General features: G+C 33.0%; 1 protein-coding gene across 2 annotated transcripts in view; it reads right to left on the minus strand.

Annotated features, from left to right (window-relative positions):
- ARB2A (ARB2 cotranscriptional regulator A) overlaps positions 1-20,193 on the minus strand; it is a gene marked incomplete at both ends in the record, with an annotated part of 396,136 nt that overhangs the window by 232,674 nt on the left and 143,269 nt on the right. For both annotated transcript variants that reach the window (XM_080709998.1, XM_080709999.1), the window contains one exon: positions 11,873-12,091. In XM_080709998.1, the coding sequence (XP_080566124.1) occupies positions 11,873-12,091 (219 nt within the window). The remainder of the gene's footprint in view (positions 1-11,872; positions 12,092-20,193) is intronic.

Below are 20,193 nucleotides of genomic sequence, written 5' to 3' on the forward strand. Positions count from 1 at the left end.
CTGGCATTTGCATTAACAGTAAAAAAAAACAATGAACTATAAAACTTCCTGTGACTTAGCACGCATGAAGCCAGTGGTACAAAACTATACTAATATTCATATTTGTCAATGCGACATACAGAGGAAAAAGCCAGTTTCACTTAAACGGCAGTCAATGAAGAGTAAAAATTACTTTATTAAGTCTCAGCTCCTGTTTAATATTCTGAGTGATGAAATGAAGGCTCATATAAAACACTTGGAGGAAAAGTAGTTGTGCACTTGATTGAGTTAGAGCTAAAATATCCACTTTTTAAACAGAAGACCACTTTTACCTTTAAGACTGAGAGATGAAATATGATTATTTAGATTTGAGTATCTAAAGAATATTTTCTTGAAAATGAACAAAGTAAGGCTTACAGTCCAAGGAGAACAACTGATAAATTTGTTGCTAATGATAAAAACTGAGCTTCCTTGCTAAAGTTAAAATTTGGGGAAATGCGAATTTTCCCTGATATGCTAAACAGTTTTCCAATTCTTAAAAGCTTTTCGGATCAGATTGGTAGTACTAATGATGTATAGGAGATTTTTATTCTATATAATGAAATGTGTCATCATTTGGATGATGTGCATAGCTCTGAAACAATATTTTATAAGTGACCAATACATGTAGTTACAAAATCATTCATGAATAAAAAAATCCATTCAAAGTACAAGACAAACAAAAGGATCTTCAGAAGAATATACAATGAGTTTTTATTGCATGCAGGAACTAATCTTTAAGAAACTACATTTTTTTTTTTTTTTTTTTTTGGTGGTACTGGGGTTCCTGGAAACCCTTCTCCGGGCTACACTCCTGGACGTATTTTATTTGGAAACAGGGTCTCTTAAGCTAGCGAGGCTGGCTTCGAACCTGCGTGATCCTCCTGTCTCCGCCTCCCAAGCACTGGGATTACAAATGTGCACTACCACACCCGGCAAGAAACGACATCTTATTCAGCATTTGTATTGCACCAAAGAAGAATATACATCATTACCTAAAGATATTAAAACAGTCCTTCCTTTTACAATTGCACATGTTTGAGGGTAAATTTTATTCATATTTGTCAATGAAGACAATGTATCACAAGAGAGTGAATAGAGAAAAAGATATAAGAATTCAGTTGTCTTCTATTAAGGCAGACATTAAAAAGATTTTCATCCAGATGTGGTGGTGCATGCCTGTAATCCCATTACTTGGGAGGCCCAGACAGAAGGATCACAGGTTCAAAGAGACTCTTAGTAACCTAGTAAGACCCCATCTCCAGAAGAAAACATAAAATGGGTTGGAGATGTAGCTCAGAGTCGTAGAATGCTCCTGAGTTCAATTCCTAGTGCCATAAAAAAACAAAAAATCCCAAACAAAACCCAAATAAACAAAAACAAAAAACTAAAAAGAGACTTTTAAAAATAGCACTTCTCATTATGTGTGTGTTGTGTGGTTTTTTTTTTTTTTTTGGTGGTACTGGGGTTCCTGGAAGCCCTTCTACCTCCGGGCTACACTCCCAGACCTATTTTTACATTTTTATTTGGAAAGAGGGTCTCCTAAGGCAGCGCACGCAGCTGGCTTCAAACCTGCGTGATCCTCCTGTCTCTGACTCCCAAGCACGGGGATTACAAGCGTGCGCCACCATGCCCATTACAAGCGTGCGCCACCATACTCATTATGTGGTTTTTGTTATGAAAAATAATCATCTCTCACTAAATGTTATATAATAGGCATCATTATTTTAAAATAAATATTTCTCTATTTTATGGCAAACATCAATAGACATGACCCACACAAATGGACACCCTTTAGTGAATGTTTAAGCATGCAATAATATTTGAGCATGTAATGTTAAGCACCTTTGGTACTGACTGCAAATGATTCAAGAATCACTAATTATAAGCCAAAAGGAAGACCTCATTCTTACAGAATTCTTCCATGTTTCCCAAGGAAAAGGGAAATAACAGGAGAAAAGAGGAAATGGGGATATATAATATTGAATCACAAGTATCCTACTTGTTGTTTTTAATATACATTAAGTTACCTCATTTATTTATTATTAGGTTATGACATAGCCTAATAGATATGATTGTTCTAATTGTATAGATGAAGAAACTGAAAGAGAAAGGAGTGGTGATTGGCTTATAGTCACAGCTGGTAAGCAAACCAAATTACGATTATCTCATGCATCTTTTTGATTATGAAGTTCTCACTCTTTACACTACCTCATATTATGATAGGTCCTTTACCTCCATATTTGTCAATATCCACCAAAAACTCCTAAGTGCAGACCCTTGATTTTTATAATAGTTTCTGTTCTAAATCTAAGTATCCCATTATTTAAAACATTTTAAAAGTTATTTTAGCTGGGCGTGGTGGTACACACCTGTAATCCCAGTTCTCAGGAGACCACATAGAATGATCACAGGTTCAAGGGCAGCATATGGTAACTTAGAAAGACCCTGTTTTAAAATAGAAAATTAAACAGGGCTGAGGGGTATAGCTCTGAGTTAGAAAGCCTCTAGTTTCAACCTCCAATACCAATAAAAATTTTAGTGTTAATATTTTTATACCTTTATTGGTACATTATTATTACACAACATAATGAGACTCAAAGTGATATATACATACGAGTACACATCACTTGGTGTATTTCTCTCCAAATTCCACTCACTCCCCCGCCCCCTTTATACATGCTAGTGAGATTCCTAGTGATGCGTTGCCATGTGGGCATAGCATTATTTAAACTGTTTCTTTCATCAATCTTCCTTTTACTTTTCCTCCTTTTTCTGTTTCCCCTTTCACATTTTACATATGAGAGAAAACACATAACCCTTGGCTTTCTGAGACTGCCTGATTTCACATAGCAAAGTATTCTCTAGTTCCATCTACTTTCCTGTAAATGATATAATTTTATTGTTCTTTATGGCTGAGTAAAATTCCATTGTGCATATATACCACATTTTTTCTATGAATTCACTTGTTGACAGATACCTAGGTTGGTTTCCTGATTTGGTTATTGTAAATTGTGCTGCTATAAACATGGATATGCATGTATCAATGTAATAGTGAAACTTTAATTTTTTTGGAAAGATACTGAGGAGTGATAATGCTGAGTCAAATGAGGAAACTTCATACTGATTTCCATAGTGCCTATACTATTTACAACCCCCCCCCCAACAGTATGTAACTGTTCTTTTCTCTTATTCTGGTTTCTAATTCTTCATTACTGGCTTATTTTACCAGTGCTTGCTTCACTTAATAATGGCAATTAACTGAGTTTATAGCACTGTGTTACAAATTCCCTGGCTGTTAGCACAATTCAGTCACGTGGTGGTTTGCCTCCACCATGTGAAAGACAAAGATGTTTGGAAGTTAAGAGGAAATTTCATTTTAGAGGGAATATATACGTAGTATAGTAGTTCTTCCAATTCATGCTAGTCAAAATCAAAGATTAAATTTATGTAAGGAAAAGTCTGTCTCTTTTACACTGTAGGTTCATATAAGGATATTAAATTCCCATATCAAATCTTTATTGATAAGGTTACTAGACTTTGGAAACATGAAACACAAAAAATACATACTAATTTTTGAGGATCTAAAATAGAGTTACAGTCCCTTAAAATGCTTTAAAAGTAAGTATTTTGCAGCTACTTTGTAATCATGCTTAATAGAATTTTCATTGAAATGAAAAATTAAGATGAAACTAACATGCTCTTTAGTGAGTAGTTTATTATATGTTAATATTAAATTCTTGATTGTTAGAAAAGTTAAGCAATAACAATAGTAATAATAGTAATAGAAAGGTAACTAATGATAATAGTAATTAATCATAGTATTGTATTACTTATTAGAGGCTCACTCTTTTTTTTTTTTAATACTGGAACCCAGGAACATTCCAGCTCCCAGCTATACCCGCAGCCATATTTTTAATCTTTATTTTGAAACAGGGTGCCTACTGAGTTGCAAATGGCCTCACTAAGTGGCTGAGGCTGTCTGTGAACCACAATCCTTCTGTCTCAGCCTCTCAAATGCTGGGATTACAAGTGTGTGCCATCATGCCTAGCAGAAGCTCACTCTTGTCAGGGCAAAATCTCCACTTTCTGGCCTCTAAGGAAGCATCTGAGCAAGAGTAACATTCCTTTTCCCTCCACATCCCTCATTTCTTTCTTTCTAGCAGGAGTGACTGATCTGATTAGAGCACCCTGGGAGAAGAAAAGAGCAAGGTCAACCTTGCCTCTGGGCATCTTTCAAGTTAGCTTTTGGAAAGGATACTTCTCCTTTGCCTCCACCATGTTAAAGACAAAGGAGATGTTTGGAAGTTAAGAGGAAATTTCATTTTGGAGGGAATATATCAGGAAGTCTATTAGCCATCCATCTAAGTCAAATTTCCAGTTGATGTTAGGTAAATTTGATAAATTGGTCAAATTAATTATTTGACTTTCCTTTCTCTGATTATGATGTAATATTACTCACTGAGCTTCAAACTGAGATGTGTACCACTGAGGACCTATTTTTGGTACATTGTGTGGTATGAAATAAAAATATATTTAGTCTTTGGCCCTGGTCCCTGGAATAGAGTTCCAAAAACCCTTGCAATTTTGAGTGACAGGAGTGTCTGGTTAATTATAACAATCTCCTTTTATTTTAGATAGCCTCAGGATGGGGCTGGTCACCAGAAAAAAAAGTGAGTACAGGGGAGAAACCTCATCCTCACCTACTGACCTCCAGGAAGTGGAGGGAGTCCAGGTTAGTTAACACACAGCAGTGCTGCTGGGAGGCACCTGGGAGGGCACAGAAGCTCAGCAGGACCCTGTCCCATGCATCTTTTCTATTTGGTTATTCCTGAGTTGAATTCTTCATAGGACACCAATAAGCCCAAGTATTTTCTTGAGTCATTTTGGCAAATTATTAAACCTGAAGAAGAGGCTGCTGGAACCTCAAGTTTATATCCAGTCAGAAGAAGAGGTAGCCACCTGAGTCTTGTGGCTGGTATCTGCAATGAAGACAGTCTTAAGGAATGTTAACTTGTGAGGCCTGATGCTAGTTTCAGGTAAATAATGTCAGAATCAAATTAACTGTTGGGCAACCAGTTGGTGTCAGAAATTGGAAAACTGGTTTGTGGTAGAAAAAACATCCCAGAGACAGGCATGGTGGTGCATACTAGTCATCTTAGTTCTTGGGAGCTCAGATAAGGAGTATCATAGGTTTGTGGCCGGTCTCCACAACTTGGTAAAGCTCTGTTTCCAGATAAAATATAAAATAGGGCTGAGGTTGTAGCTCAGAGGTAGGAAATCCCTGAATCTAATACCTAGAACCAAATTAAAAAAAGAAAGAAAAAGAATAGAAAATAACCCAGAAAGGTACAAAAGGTACAAAGACCAGAGATCTTCAAGATCTGGATTCAAACTCAGTTGAGTTTCAACTTGCAAGAATGCTACTTATTGGCTCTAAAACCTCACAACTATGTCCTTAATGCTTTTATCTATTTTTTTTTTTTTTTTTTTTGCGGGGTCTGGGGATGGGACCCAGGGGATTTGACCTTTGAGTCACATCCCCTGCCCTATTGTTATTCTTTATTTTGAAACCTGGTCTCACTGAGTTGCAAAGGGCCTCACTAAGTAGCTGAGGCTGTCCACAAACTGTGATCCGCAGGTCTCAGCCTCCTGAATGCTGGGATTACAAACATGTACCACCATGCCCGGCTCCTTAATGCTTTATTTATATATGTTATTATCATCCTATTTTCTCAGATAAAAACTTAAGTGTAGGAAAGTTAATTTAAGTCACATTATGATTGAATGCACTCGGGTCTATCTATCACACTTTACACTTTGAATTTCATCGCTGCAATTGAATGATTGCACTAAAAATGTATGAATACACTAAAAATGTATGAATACACTAAAAAATAAAAATAAAATTAGTTTTTTTTTGGGGGGATAGAACCCAGGGGCATTCTACCTCTGAGCTCCACTCCCAGCCCTATTTTTTATTCTTTATTTTGAAACAGGGTCTCACTGAGTTGTAAAGGGCCTCACTAAGTAGCTGAGGCTGGCTGTGAAACATGATCCTCCTGTTTCAGCCTCTCAAATGCTGGGATTATAAGCGTGCCACCATACCCGGCTATAAAAATAGTTATTATCACAATCTTCCTTTAATGTCTACAACAGGCTTTAGGTTGATTTGGGAAAATATAAATGCCTTAGAATGTAGAAAACATTTAGAATAATAAATGTTTATATTGATTATAAAGCTACCAGCTAAGCTCTCTTTCTATTATATTTTAAAAGACTTGTTGGGATAAAAAAAAAAAAGGAGAGAAAGGTAAAGATGTAGTTTGATTGGAACACTCAATTTCTAAGGAAAGCAAAATCCAATATGAACAGCAGCAGCCCCTGGTGGTCCAAGGGAAAAAATAGTGTATTCGTAGTTATGGGGGTAGAAATATGTTTTTTAAAGAATATATGTACATATTTAGCCATTTGACTCGGTTCTCAACCCAACACATTAAAAAACAGATGCTTTAAAAATGATCTGTTGGCAAGATGCTTGTTAAAATTTTATCAGTTGAAATATTAAAATTCATTATGAATTAATTAACACATTATATAAAAATAAAATGTTTTTGTTTCATCATTTTACAAAGTACTATAACCAGTGGTGATTAACACTGGGAATTTTGTGTATCTTGATATGTGTTGCTCAGAAAGAAACTAAATTTATAGGATTACCACTAAATTGATGACATTTTCTGTCTTCACTCTTGAATTCAGTTGGCAGATGTTTTCGAGAACAAAAAATTCCATCTTATTACAAAACATATTAAGCAGGTTTTCCTGCCAGGCATGTCTGACATGATGTTTATTGCCTAGACCAAATCAATTCCCTTAATAAGCCATAATATATGCCAGCAAGTACATTATTTCATAGTTAAGGAAAGTTGCCACATGAAAGAATAAGTTCTTTGATCTCTCATGTTTTGCTCCTAATGTATCAGAAATGTACTACACAATCCACGAGTCATTTCTATTTATATTCATTTAGTAAGTAAAATAAAATTACACTTTACTAATCTTAAAGTTTTAGACCTGCATTCTATCTTATGCTTGCCTGTGTATAAAAGACATTTGCATAAACCTTAAGGAGAGTAGCTATTTACTAGATACCAAAGAAAAAGAAAATTTAGATGCTTCAATATTCAGTTGACTGGTACTCAAAAATGTCTTGGATTTTGAGGAATTTACCAGAGCTATCTCAAGATAGCACATGATAAATTCCTCACAAATTAACTCCATGAGTCTTAGCATAGGCAGGTCACTGATTATAGTGAGAAGCAGAAGTGGTATTTCAGCTGAACACTACAATGTTGGAAGAATTTGGATTAGAGGAAAGAATGGAAAAAAGATATAAAGAGTCCATATAGCACAAAGTATATATAGGGTAGAACAGACCTGTAAACCAGCAATACCCCTAGGTCATAATTAAACATTTCCATTTTTATCCATAATTTTAACATTATGATGTAAAGCTACAAAGGAAGGCAGGATTTATACTTTTATATATTCAGATGAAAATGTACAGACCACTCAAGGTATGAAATAAATCTTATCATACTGACTACATAATCAAACTGATTATATTAATTTTGGGGATGTAGTCTTGGCCATTAGATTGGGTTGGGGAGCAACAACGTAGTGTTTTCTGCTTATTTTGGTTTGTTTAAATGTTTCCTCACAGAAAATAAAGCAGCATCCTTTAATAATGTAGGGATAAATAACAAAAATAATAGTGGTTCTATATCACCTTATTTAAAATTTATTGTGAAGTATCTATTCCATAAATATTTATTATGAATTAATACTTTACTCTAGGCTCAGAGGATACAGCATTCAGAAAAACAGACTAAGTATCTTCTCCATAGAGCTGTGTGACCTTGGGAAAATTACTAAATGTTTCTGACCTATAGTTTCTTCATCTATAAATCTAGACCAATATTAGAAAGCCTATTATGGGAGAATATATATTGCTTATAGACATCTAAGAATACCTACTAGTCGGGCGTGGTGGCGCATGCTTGTAATCCCTGCGCTTGGGAGGCTACAACAGGAGGATAGCACAGGTTCAAAGACGGCCTCAGCTACTTAGTAGTGGGACTCTCAGCAATTTAGTGAGACCTTATTTCCAAATAAAGTATAAAATAGGTCTGGGAGTATAGCCTGGAGGTAGAAAAGCCCCTGGGTTCCACCCCCAGTACCGCCAAAAAAAATAAAAATTTAAATTTAAAAAAATTAAAAAATAAAAATACCTACTAAATGATACTAGTCAAAAACTTATCTTTAGCCAGGTATATTGGCACATACCTATAATCCTAGTATATGAGAGGCTGGGACAAGAGGGTTGCAGACTCTAGGCCAGCCTCAGCAACATAATGAGACTCTCAGCAACCAAGAGAGACTCTGTTTCAAAAACAAAAAATAAAAAGGGCTGGGGGTAGATCTCAGAGGTAAAATGTTCTTGGGTTCAATACCTAGAACCACACACAAAAAACCCCACAAAACAAAAAAAACCTTCTCTCTGCCATCATCAGACGTTATGATAGCATATCATGCTTTTATCACATATGATTTAATTTTCATATTTCAGACACATCCTTTACTTTTAACTGATAAAATGATGTGGTAAAGAGGAAAGTGGGCAAAGAACCTGCAGTAATTAGAAGTCATGCTTTCCACATTTATTTCTACCATTTACACAATATGTGATCCTAGGTAAACTTCTAAACTTCTGTGCATCAGTTATCTTAATTCTAAAATAAGGATAAAATGATTTGATCCATTTACTTATTGGGGTGTTTCAAAGAATAGATGACAACTTCAAAATGTAAATGATTACAAAGTACATAAATAGGAGTCAATTTGTCTCCATCATATACCATGCTCTGAGTATAGAGAGGTGTCACTAACAACCTTACTAGTATGTATGGGTAGTAGGAGGAAGGTAGCAGAATGGGGTTAGGAGGGAATCACACCAAGAATGTTGTGCGCACATATGAACACATCACTTTTGCTGTTGTTGTTGTTATTGTTGTTGTTGTTGTTGTTGTTGTTTTCTGCGGGTCTGGGATGGAACCCAGGGGCATTCGACCTCCGAGCTACACCCCCTACCCTATTTTTTTATTCTTTATTTTGAAACAGGGTCTCACTAATTTGTAGACGGCCTCACTAAGTAGCTGAGGCTGTCCGTGAATGGCGATCCTCTGGTCTCAGCCTCCCGAATGCTGTGATTACAAGCGTGTGCCACCACGCCCGGTTGAAAACATGACTTTGAATATCACTATGATGTATAATTATACTGTACCAATAAAATTCTAAAATAAGTGAAAATAATTATTCTTTGGAGATATGTGGAGGGGAGAAGCCATTTCTCAAACAGATCAAAGTTACCTAAGAATATACTTCACACAAAATGAACCATTCTTTTCTTTCCCACTGCAAAAGCAAGCCTTACTATCTAGAAGTATGTTTAAAAAATTTCAGCATGTCTCTGCTATTCTGGACAAGTATATAAGATTTCAAGAAAAAGGATATTTATTAATAAGAATATCAACAATCACATATAAAATTGCATTTCTACATGAATCAATTTTTATCTTTTAGTGCTTTTAATGGGAACCAGAATTGATGAGTGAAGTGGAAAAAGAAAAAAAGTAGCAAAAAAGACATAAGAAAGCTTGTAATCCCAAAATTTGGGAGGCTGAGACCCGAGAATCAAGGTTCGCTGGCAGCCTCAGCTACTTAGTGAGGCCCTCCACAATTCAGTGAAACCCGGTTTCAAAATAAAGAATAAAAAATAGTGCAGGGGGTGTAGCTCGGAGGTCAAATGCCCCTGGGTTCCATCCCCAGACCAGAAAAAAAACAAAAAGTAAAAATGGCTAGAGGGTAAAAGAGAAAAGAATTTTGTAAAAGCAAAAAAATAAAAATAAAAATAAATTTAAAAAAATGGAACAGGTATTGATGAATCAACATAAAAAGATATTTTTCCTTTGGTGTAAGAAGAAAATAGATGCAGAGATAAATGAGACAGATGTGAAAAACAAGATAAAGAATATTCACATATGCAACACAATAAAAGAAAAACTCAAAGCCATTGTGACAAGATAGGAAGAAAACAGAAACAATATAAAAAGTCTACAAACAGATATTTGAGAACTATGCTTACTCTGTATATGTCACAGGCAAATAAAAGAAATTATTTGAGAATAAATAAAATCTTAACACAGCAAATCACTTTTTGGTTGCATCGTATATTACAATGAATGTACTACATAATTTGTATGCTTCACAAACCTTATTAAACTCATATTTGGTGTCTGTATATCAGGGGTAATTTTTTTAAAAAAACTTCAAGTCTGTCCTAAGATGGTGGTTGCCAAATTGATGATACAGCAAGAAGCTTAGACTACTGATATAGAAGATAGCATTATAACCTTGATACAGTCAAATGAAAAAAAGGGGTAGTATAACTACACTGGAACAAACAGGCTACCTATTGATTCTTAATTTAATAATTGTTTTTCTTTTTCAAATAATTATTAAACAGTGAGCTGACCTTCAAAAATTTAAATATTGTAATCTGCCTAACTTGTTTGAGTCATATGAAATGTTTTAGATATCTTGGTTAGGCCACATTTTGGGAAGGTCTTAAAATTTTATATGCCACTTTTATGACTAATTCAATAGACTGATGGCCTATATCCAATACCTGTAATGTTTGAAGCACGATTCCAGAAAGAAAAGTGATTAGTCAATGAAATAGAAACAAAACGAAAAATAAATGTTTAGATAGCAACATATTTTCTCTCAATGGTGGTATAAAATATTTTGTTAATGATCTCTTAAAATAAATGCAAACCAGCTCAAGTTGAATATTCTGAAATATTACTACTACCCTACAGTGTAATTTACAAACTGTTAATCTGGCTATATTCAAATGTTCTGAAATGCACTCTTTTGAAGAACATATCAATTTACTATCTTCATTCACTCAGTATCATTTTGACATGCTTTACTACTAAATTAACTTTCTTGCATCCATAATACAGGCTTTGAAAATTGCACAAATTTGTCTCATCTATATAACGCTCAGTATGTATACCACGAAGAATATGTCAAAGTGCAAATACAATTGTTTGTGCCCCCTACAGAATTAGATATCCTTGGGCAGCACTGCTGTAACAATCTCATGCTGCTAGCATTGCAAAGTGCAAAGGCTCACTGGGAAGACAAGAGCAAAGGACAAGAGTTCCCTCAATAGCTATCCTTAAACTATTTTAGCTTAAATATTTATTAAGATATTAATTACTCTTCTTCGCCTTTTTGCCTTTAGAAGTTAGCCTCAGACACCAAGGATGGATAAGTTACTCACAGGAAAACAATGCATTATCTAGTAAAACTTACCACCCAAGATGAAAACTGCTTTGTCCAATGCATTATTAATTCAGCAGATAATGTGTTTGAGCATTATTAGGCAACATGTACTCTCTTTTATGGAAGCACTGCAATATAAAACCTTAAAGAAAGAGCATGTTTGGGAGCTATACTGGAAAGTTTCCTTCTGCAATATCATAATAAAAATTTTCCATAAGCTTTCCTTATTTGTGACTTCAAAAAAGTGTCATACTGAAATAAGAACAATGTGTCTTGTAATTTTAAATAAAAAAAAGAAAACATTTCATATAAGTAGGCAGCCATGGGAAACAAATGGCCAAGTATGAAGAAATGAGCAGTGTCTTAAAAACATAATTTATATGAAATAAAATATAATAAAGGAAAGAAAATAAAAAAGAAAAGTTGTGTTCTCACTTACTCTGATATACAACTGCATCATTTCCTTTTCTCTTTGGGGGTTACGGTACTTCTCATAGAAATCACGCCGCTTCTTTGTTTCTTTAGAGACTTTATCTTTTCTTTCCCGTTTTTCTGCTGGCTCATCTGAACTATCAGAAGATGACTGTACATGGATCTTCGGCTTTTCTACTTCAATATAGTTTTCATTGGGATTCAGTACTATTACTCCATATCCTTCCTGTATTGAAAGGAAGAAGGTGGTATCTTTAATCTTAGAATCCATTTCAATTCACAAGTTTCTAAAATCTCAGATGAAGTAATTTAATATAGTTGCATCTTAACTAACTTTTCCTTTAAGAAATACTATAGTTTAAATTTTTCCAATAAAAAGTCATTTGAAATATTTTTTAAATTTGTATAAATAAATGCATACTATCTATATGAACAAAATGATAAATTGCAACATAAAGATTATACATCTTAAGTTAAAAATGTAATTCAGAATTCTCAGAACCCCCAAAAAGATTGAAATAAATTATGAAACAAGAGTACTTAAAAGCCACATTAATATTTATGATAAATATTTTGAGAAAATGATCTCCTTAAAATTAAAGTTTACAATTCAAACTGCATTTTCTAGAATTTTTCATTTTAATTGCCCATTATGAACATTTTAAATGTGTTTGCAAAGAGTGGAAAGTCAATTAAAAAGAATAAGTCTGATTTAATGTTCCACAAATTTACATATCAATCTTATCAGAAATATATAATTTATGTCTACCTTTGCATCTTGGATTTTATTCATCTTTTATCTTTCAGGAGGGTAGAGAGAGCATAAAACAAAATACTATGGTATGCAGCAGCACATTTTTTATCTTGAAATTTATTTAATTTTTCAAACTATTATAATAATTTCTTTTTATGAATAACTAGTACCAGAAAACAAGAAGTAAGTTCTAAAGTTTAAAAATACAGCCTATTGAGCTACTAAGGCTTTCTTTAAGTATGTAAAACATGTTTTCCTGTCTGATTTGCTTCTAGCAAGGCAAACATTTCTACAGTTATAATTGAGAAATTTTTTGATATTTATGTTAGAACTGATGGAATAACCTAACCATGAAAAAGTAAAGAAGGATAAACAATAACCACTGACAAGCATGTACAACGCAAATATTTGAAGCTATTATATATCTGACATTTCTATTCAATTCTGTACTGTGGGTGTTCCAATGATGTCCTTGTAAAATCCTGTAAGGTTATATACTTAACGGATGTAACATGTTTTTTAAGAAACATAAGTGCTATAGAAAATAAAGCTTATAAAAATCTCCATGTTTACTTAAAAAGAATATTTTTTCCAAAATTAGAACCACAGAATTATCTATTTAAAGCTTAAAATTTAATTCCTTTTTGCAAACCCAAATATAAGGAGATGCTTTTTAAAAACCGATAGCAGTAACAATTAGCCAGTGCGAGCATGGACTCAATTATATTATTTAAAAATATGTTATATTTCTCCACAGGATCAGATTCTTTTTTTTTAACAGTTGACTGATTTCAGAAACCATTTATAAATTTCACTAGAATTACTTCAATTTTTACCCCAATCAGATGATATTATTGTTTAAAACCATGATTGGTGAGGAAACTTTCAAGATCACTCAAGTTCTGATTTTAGAGATAGGACCATTAATTAAGACATAGTCATCTTACATATGTGAAAATTATATAATAATACACACCAATCTGATTTACAAAACACCACATACTCTTCAGCAGATGTTTAAATAAACTTTTAGATAATATCTCTTACATGAAGAGATTATAAAATGTTTTGCAAATATCTTAAGACAATTTGTATCAAAGCAGAACAAGTTGGGTTTTTGTTTTTTTAAGTTTCTTAGCTGTCAAGTCAAAAGTTTTACCAACAAAAGATATTTAATTTGGTCCTGCTTTATTCTAATCTGTATAGCTAATTCAAAAGTCTTGTAATTCATTGTGATCACTGTCAGGTAGACAGATTGTCACTTGGTGATTTTCTACAGTTGGACACACTTGAGTAGTTATTAAAATCACATTTGAAGGAAGTCCCTACCCCTCTTGCTTGTGCCTCTTAAAACTTTTCACGCCCTTCTCAAATTTCAGCCATAACTTCTCCTCCCACTAAAAGTAAGTTAAAGAACACTGTTGCACTCTGCTAAACAGGGTGAAATAGAGGCATTCAATACACTGTCTCTGGTGTAAGGAACATAGTCAAAAAAGGTCACCATAGGCCAAAAAGAAAATTGCCTCCTTACTAGATTCTGTACTGTGAGTAAGTGGTCTCCTGTCATGTTCCTTCTCTGCCTTCTCTGAGTGAATTGAACTTTAAACACACACAGGAGTGCGCGTGCCCCCTCACAAATGCGTGCACACAGCCTCTCATACTTGCATACAAGTTTGAGTTAGAAAGCCCCAAACAATTTTACAATTCATAGAGATGGAAATAGTGATATCCTACTTGTAACAAAATACCAAAATTTTCAAAATCAAGATAATGAAGTAGAACTTTTATTAAGTGATATAAGGATGAGTTATCTTTGCACTGAGTTCCAAATAAATGATCACTGTTTGAACAAAGTTTATAGTTGCCAGAAGTAAAAAACGTATCCTAGTTTATAACTTCAACATTAATAGAAATAACATTTTCATAATGTTAGGCTTATTTGAGTAAGTTTTACTTTGTTAAAAATCACAAACTGAAAAATTGCTTTGCTTACTTGATAGATCTGAAATTTTTTATGTCCCATCTAAATAAGTATAAAATATAGACAAACATAAATCATCAAAAAAGCAGTATTTGTCTAAGGTATTGATTATGTAACTGAAAATTACACGACTCATTTGTTCAATTTATAAAGACATAATGTCAATTTTTCACTTAGGAATCAACCAAAGAAAAATGATTCTATTTTTAAACCATCACTATATAAATCAACTAAATTTTTATTTAGATCTCAACATTGAATGTTTCTCCTTGAACACCCAAATAATTTAAGAATATTTATCCTTTATATATTTTAGACCGCTAATTTAAGTAATAACACTTGAGAAATATTTAGGAGCAGATTTTGCAAAAAAAATGAGAGTTGACTCAATAAGTGTCTACTAGAAATCAAATTAGCTTTTTGTAAAAAGGTAGATTTTCAACTGAAATTTTACTGCTAAATTAATTGATATATTCACAAACCATTCATGACTATTTTAAACTAGTAAAGAAAGCAGCCTTAACAAAATAAACTATCCCACCTACATGCTCTAACTAGAGATACACAATGAAACTTTATCCTCTCCTTCTTTTTTCTGTCATATATAACAATGTCTAAAAACACTTTATATAAGCCACAAAGATGTTTGCAATGTCAATTTTAGTATATAGAAGGAGTAAAAAAAATAAGGCAAAGCAAACTCAAAATATTAGTAATGCAATTGAGCTATTTTAATAGAACTTATATCTTAAAAATCAGAGTACATATCAGTTAAAAAGTGTTTCTATTTTCAGTAATTTAATCATTACATAAAAATAATGAAAAAGGTTGCGAATGCAACCTTTACCAAGTACATTCATAAAGTTTTACAAAACTACATTTTATAATCAGACACCAAGTATAATATCATGAAAAATCTTTGCCTTGCTAGTCTAATAAGAAAGGCTCCATAAGATGAGCATAGAATCTGAAGCATTGTATATTGAAGTATACCTTTTATATTTAATTATTCCTTATGTATGTTAATTTTTCCACAGAATGAAAAGTGAAATAATTTCAAATACATAAGAAAACCTCTTCTGTTATATTTAACAAAATAAAATGATCAAATTGATGGTCTAAAATTCTACAGTTAAATAAATGAAACTGGCATAAAATTTCATAGTAATTTACCCATGCCAATTTCAATATTCAGCATTTCAAAAGACAAAGCATACATAATTTCAAAAGACAAAGCATACATAATGTTGTTAATTAATTCTTTGGTTTGATCACAATTTAGTTGATCAAGAAAGTGATCAAGAGGACAAATATTGGTCAAGGGAAGGTTTAGTTCATCTCATTACATTTTCTATACTTGTTTCTATCCTAGTTTTCTATACACTAGTTTCTATACATTTTCTATAACTAGTTTCATTTTCAGACCTCTGTTTAATAGAGTCTAAATTACAGGATCCTGATCAGAAACTCTAAGAAGTTTACTGCTAGACTTGGGATTTTATTCAGCATATGAATTTGCTGTAAGTTAAATAAGACACATAAGCCCCCAGACCTTCTTTACTTTGGTGTCTAAAAATGTACTTACTAATAAATAATAGTTCATTTATAATTCAATTAACAAATGTTGACTTAGGTCAGAGGTCTAAAACAGACAGGTGATACCAAACATAAAGAACCAGGGGGAATCTTGCTGGAGAATTAAATCATACAAAACTGTACCTATAAAGAAGGATCTGCAAATAGATAAAATTTAAAATCTTCAACCAAACCAAAATTTTATTTTTAACCCCAAATGATACCTGAGAAAACTGAAGATTTATCAAAGTTAATTTGCCTTTTATTTGTCAATTTTACAGAGAAGGGGAAAGAGGGAAAATTCTCATCTTTTCAAATCTCTTGTGATTGACTAAATAAAGAAATCAGCTGAAAGTTCTCAGCTCTGCATATCAACCTGCCAATACTGCAAACTACATGTGACTAGAGAGGTCAGGGGTCACAGCAGAATCTTCTGACCTATGGAACCATCCATTTTGATCTTCAGGCAAAGGTGTGTAAGAGATCATTTTACAGAGATTTAGCAACCATATTTTTCAAGTTCAGCATGCTTGGTTTGAAAGAAGATAGGTATGCATATCCTCATGGGAAATGAAACTCAAAGTGTTTTATCCCAAAACTTCATCTACCCATCATTAAAACAGACAAACCGTTGTCCATTCATCTTTTCTGAAAGATGTATGTTGTATTTATTCGCATCCTTTTTTCACAAGAAAGGTATGTATAAGTCACTGTTGCAACATCCTAGGTGCAACAATGAGAGGAGGTCATGACAACCAATCAGAAGTCACTAGTGAAGCGTTAAAGTAAACATAGCTGTTGGAGTTGCAGCTCTGCTTGAAAAACACCCCCTCCATTATATTTCAACAATTTTCTCAAGTCATGACGTGGTACTGAAATGCCTAAAATGTCATTTGACTCTGTTTTGTACTTTTTTTCAACATGCATTTAGGTAACAGCACCTTACTAATAATTTTTAAATTGTTCATCAGGATCATACTTCAACTTGTAGCTTTCTAAATTCTAATGCTGTGACCCACGGTCTAAAAACATCGTAATATGGACCAACATTATCCCAGTTAAGTTTCCAGCCTCAAATAGCTCATCAAGTTGCTCAGTAAAAGAAAACATGCCACAAAAAGTTTTCAGAGGACCACCTGTTGTCTATTATTTTTACATAGCACTTACTCATAAATCATAACACAGGGTAATTAATCAAGCTGTCAAAGAGAAGGTCAAGGGTTATATGGTAGAGTCAGAAGGTCATGCATGGGCTGATAGAGGTCAGGGTCACACTGCATTCCTCATTATCAAGTTGGGATGAGAGACGGCCCAAGCAAACAAAAGTGAAAGCAGATGGAGAAGTGAGTGGATAAAAAAGAAAGAAAAAAAGAAAGAAAGAAAATTTCACAAACAAAAAGAGAAGTGAAAGAAGACTGTCAGCTGCCTTCAAACAGAGAATAGAAGAGAAAAAATACACTGAAATGTGTTCAAAGGAGTTCGAGGATATAAAGAAACTACAGTTTTATTAATTAAATAAATTGCATATAACTTTTCTTGGCCATTTTATTACAGTATACTAACCAATATCAGAAAATCTGTTTGCCATGTCTATTCCTTTTCCAGTTATTGTGCTCCATTAATTAAGGAAGTGCAAAGAGTTCTAAGATGAAGTATAATTTACAAAAACAATACAACTTGTAATTTTTCCACTTTAATATTATTTCAAGGCTACAACTCAGATGCAAATAGTTTTAAGCCCAAAAACAGATAATTTGAGTATGCTACAAAGATAGCCACAAACATAAATGCATCATAAAAGTCCTTTTGAATAACAAAACAGTTATAAAATATTCTATTATTACGCTGGCCTGAATTAGATGCAGAATACTGTGCAAAATTAGCTGTCACCCTTTGCTCAAAATCTTTGTTAATCTCATTTTGAATGTTTGCAGCTTTATCAACACATGCATCAATGTCAGCTCCTTGGTTACTGAACCGCTGTAGTTGGAAGAAGATATAATTAAAATGTTTTGGCACAGAAAAGGTGAAATTGTATCTTCCCTTGTTCCCTTAGGAGTCTGTAAAACATGAAGGATATATTGACAAACACACTCTTGTCTCCAGTTCTGACATCTCAGGTCATCCAAGTACTATTTATTTTAAAACATTCACTCTGCACTTAAAGTTATTATCACCTGCTCTGTTTCTAACTTTTTCTAGGATTTAAAATACAGTGATGCTTAAACTTTAAAAATTATCTTTAAATTATTAATAACTTATTTATGAAAGAATTCCATAAATGCACAATAGCACCATAAAGTAAATGAAATTATCATTCATTATGAAGGATGACAACATAATTTAATACTCACCTTCATAAAATTTTTTATATTCTTTGCTTCTCATTCTTATAAATGACTCAAATAGACACCCACACATTTACACATTAAAGCAAAAAGAAATAAAAAGTTATAACTGGTGCCCAATCAATGGCATATCAAAATCCATAACTTGATAACTTTAGGTGACTATAGATACATCTTCATTGAATGATCCAAAGCAAAGTTGGAAGGCCAGATTTACCTTATGAACTTTATTGTTCTGTATGCTAGTCACACCTTTATATCTTAGAGTACTGAATAAAAGTCCAGTGTTCTTAATTTCAATTAGAATCTGTTATAAAGTTGTATAAATATCTTAGCTATCAAAGATCTCCAGAAGGCAAATGGATTTTCAAATTATTATCACTTTGACCCAATTATATATCATATTAGCATGTCTTTAAGTTACTGATAAAACCTGCATAGGAACTATTGTACTTAAGTCAGTATATCTTAAAATATGCCACCTTTCTCTTTCTTTTTTCTTTCTATAAAATATCATATGTTTAAAATATTTTTGTTTCTTTCAAGAACATACCAGTGCTCTTAAATGTGGTCATAGAGTCCATTTGTAAGGATGAGGACATAATAAAGTATTCTAAGTATTCATTGAGTCAAGAATCCATTAATCACTAATTTTATACAATAAATATTTAATAAGCAGCTACTATCTACCAAATATACTTCAGAATATAGCTATAAAGTATATGTAAGAGTCACCTTTCATTTTTAGATATTTCTGTTTAGTAGAACCAGAAAAATCTAAATCAGAATCAAGTATAAATCTCTAAAATAACTATATGAAGCCATTTCATATAAAGGACTGTGAGAAGAAAACAAGGAGAAAAACAGAATGATAAAATATTTCTGGGTAGATTTTCAGGGTTAAGTAACCCTAAAGGGTAATCTATGTCTGTAGTTATGCTAATAGTATTGAACTCACTCCATAACAATGAAAATGTACTGTTTCAGTGTGTGTGTGTGTGTGTGTGTGTGTGTGACATTGTATACATTCAGATATTTTAACAAGTATTATTATCATTTAATAATGTAAGAGAAAACTTTCTATATACATCTACCTCCTGACAAACAGGTGCAATTGAGTACAGCTATGAATTTCCCTTCCCACAATGACCTATGTCAGATCTTCTCATACTTCTTCTGCTAAATAATTTAATTACTTATGAGTTATGGTTTCTTTGTAACCTTTTAAATGACTAGCTCATTAAAATGCAAAAATATGCAAAACATGATGTCACTGGGTCAAACAGCTGTGTTGGTAAAATTATGGCTGTGAATGTCCCCAAGAACATGAAAATATTAATAATTTATATTGCTCATTAGATGGCAAAATTCTTTAAACAGATTTAGAGACAGATTAATTTTATAATCACAAAATGCTATACTACCTCATGGTAACAAATCTTTTTGCCATCTGTGACCCTTTAGTATACATAAAACATATAAAAATTCATAATGGTTTTAAGTTTTAGTACCATAGTATGCATATTTGAGAATAATACCATAAGATCCTGATGTATGGAGGAAAGGAACTTTGTTTGATAAAACAGAACTACTTGGTAACTTGTAATCACAACTTAATTTTGCTCTGAAAAGCCAGAACACAGCAAAGAAGTTAGAATATGAGACGGTCA

The sequence above is a fragment of the Muscardinus avellanarius genome (assembly GCF_963383645.1).
Source record: "Muscardinus avellanarius genome assembly, chromosome: 1".
Classification (NCBI taxonomy): Eukaryota; Metazoa; Chordata; class Mammalia; order Rodentia; family Gliridae; genus Muscardinus; species Muscardinus avellanarius.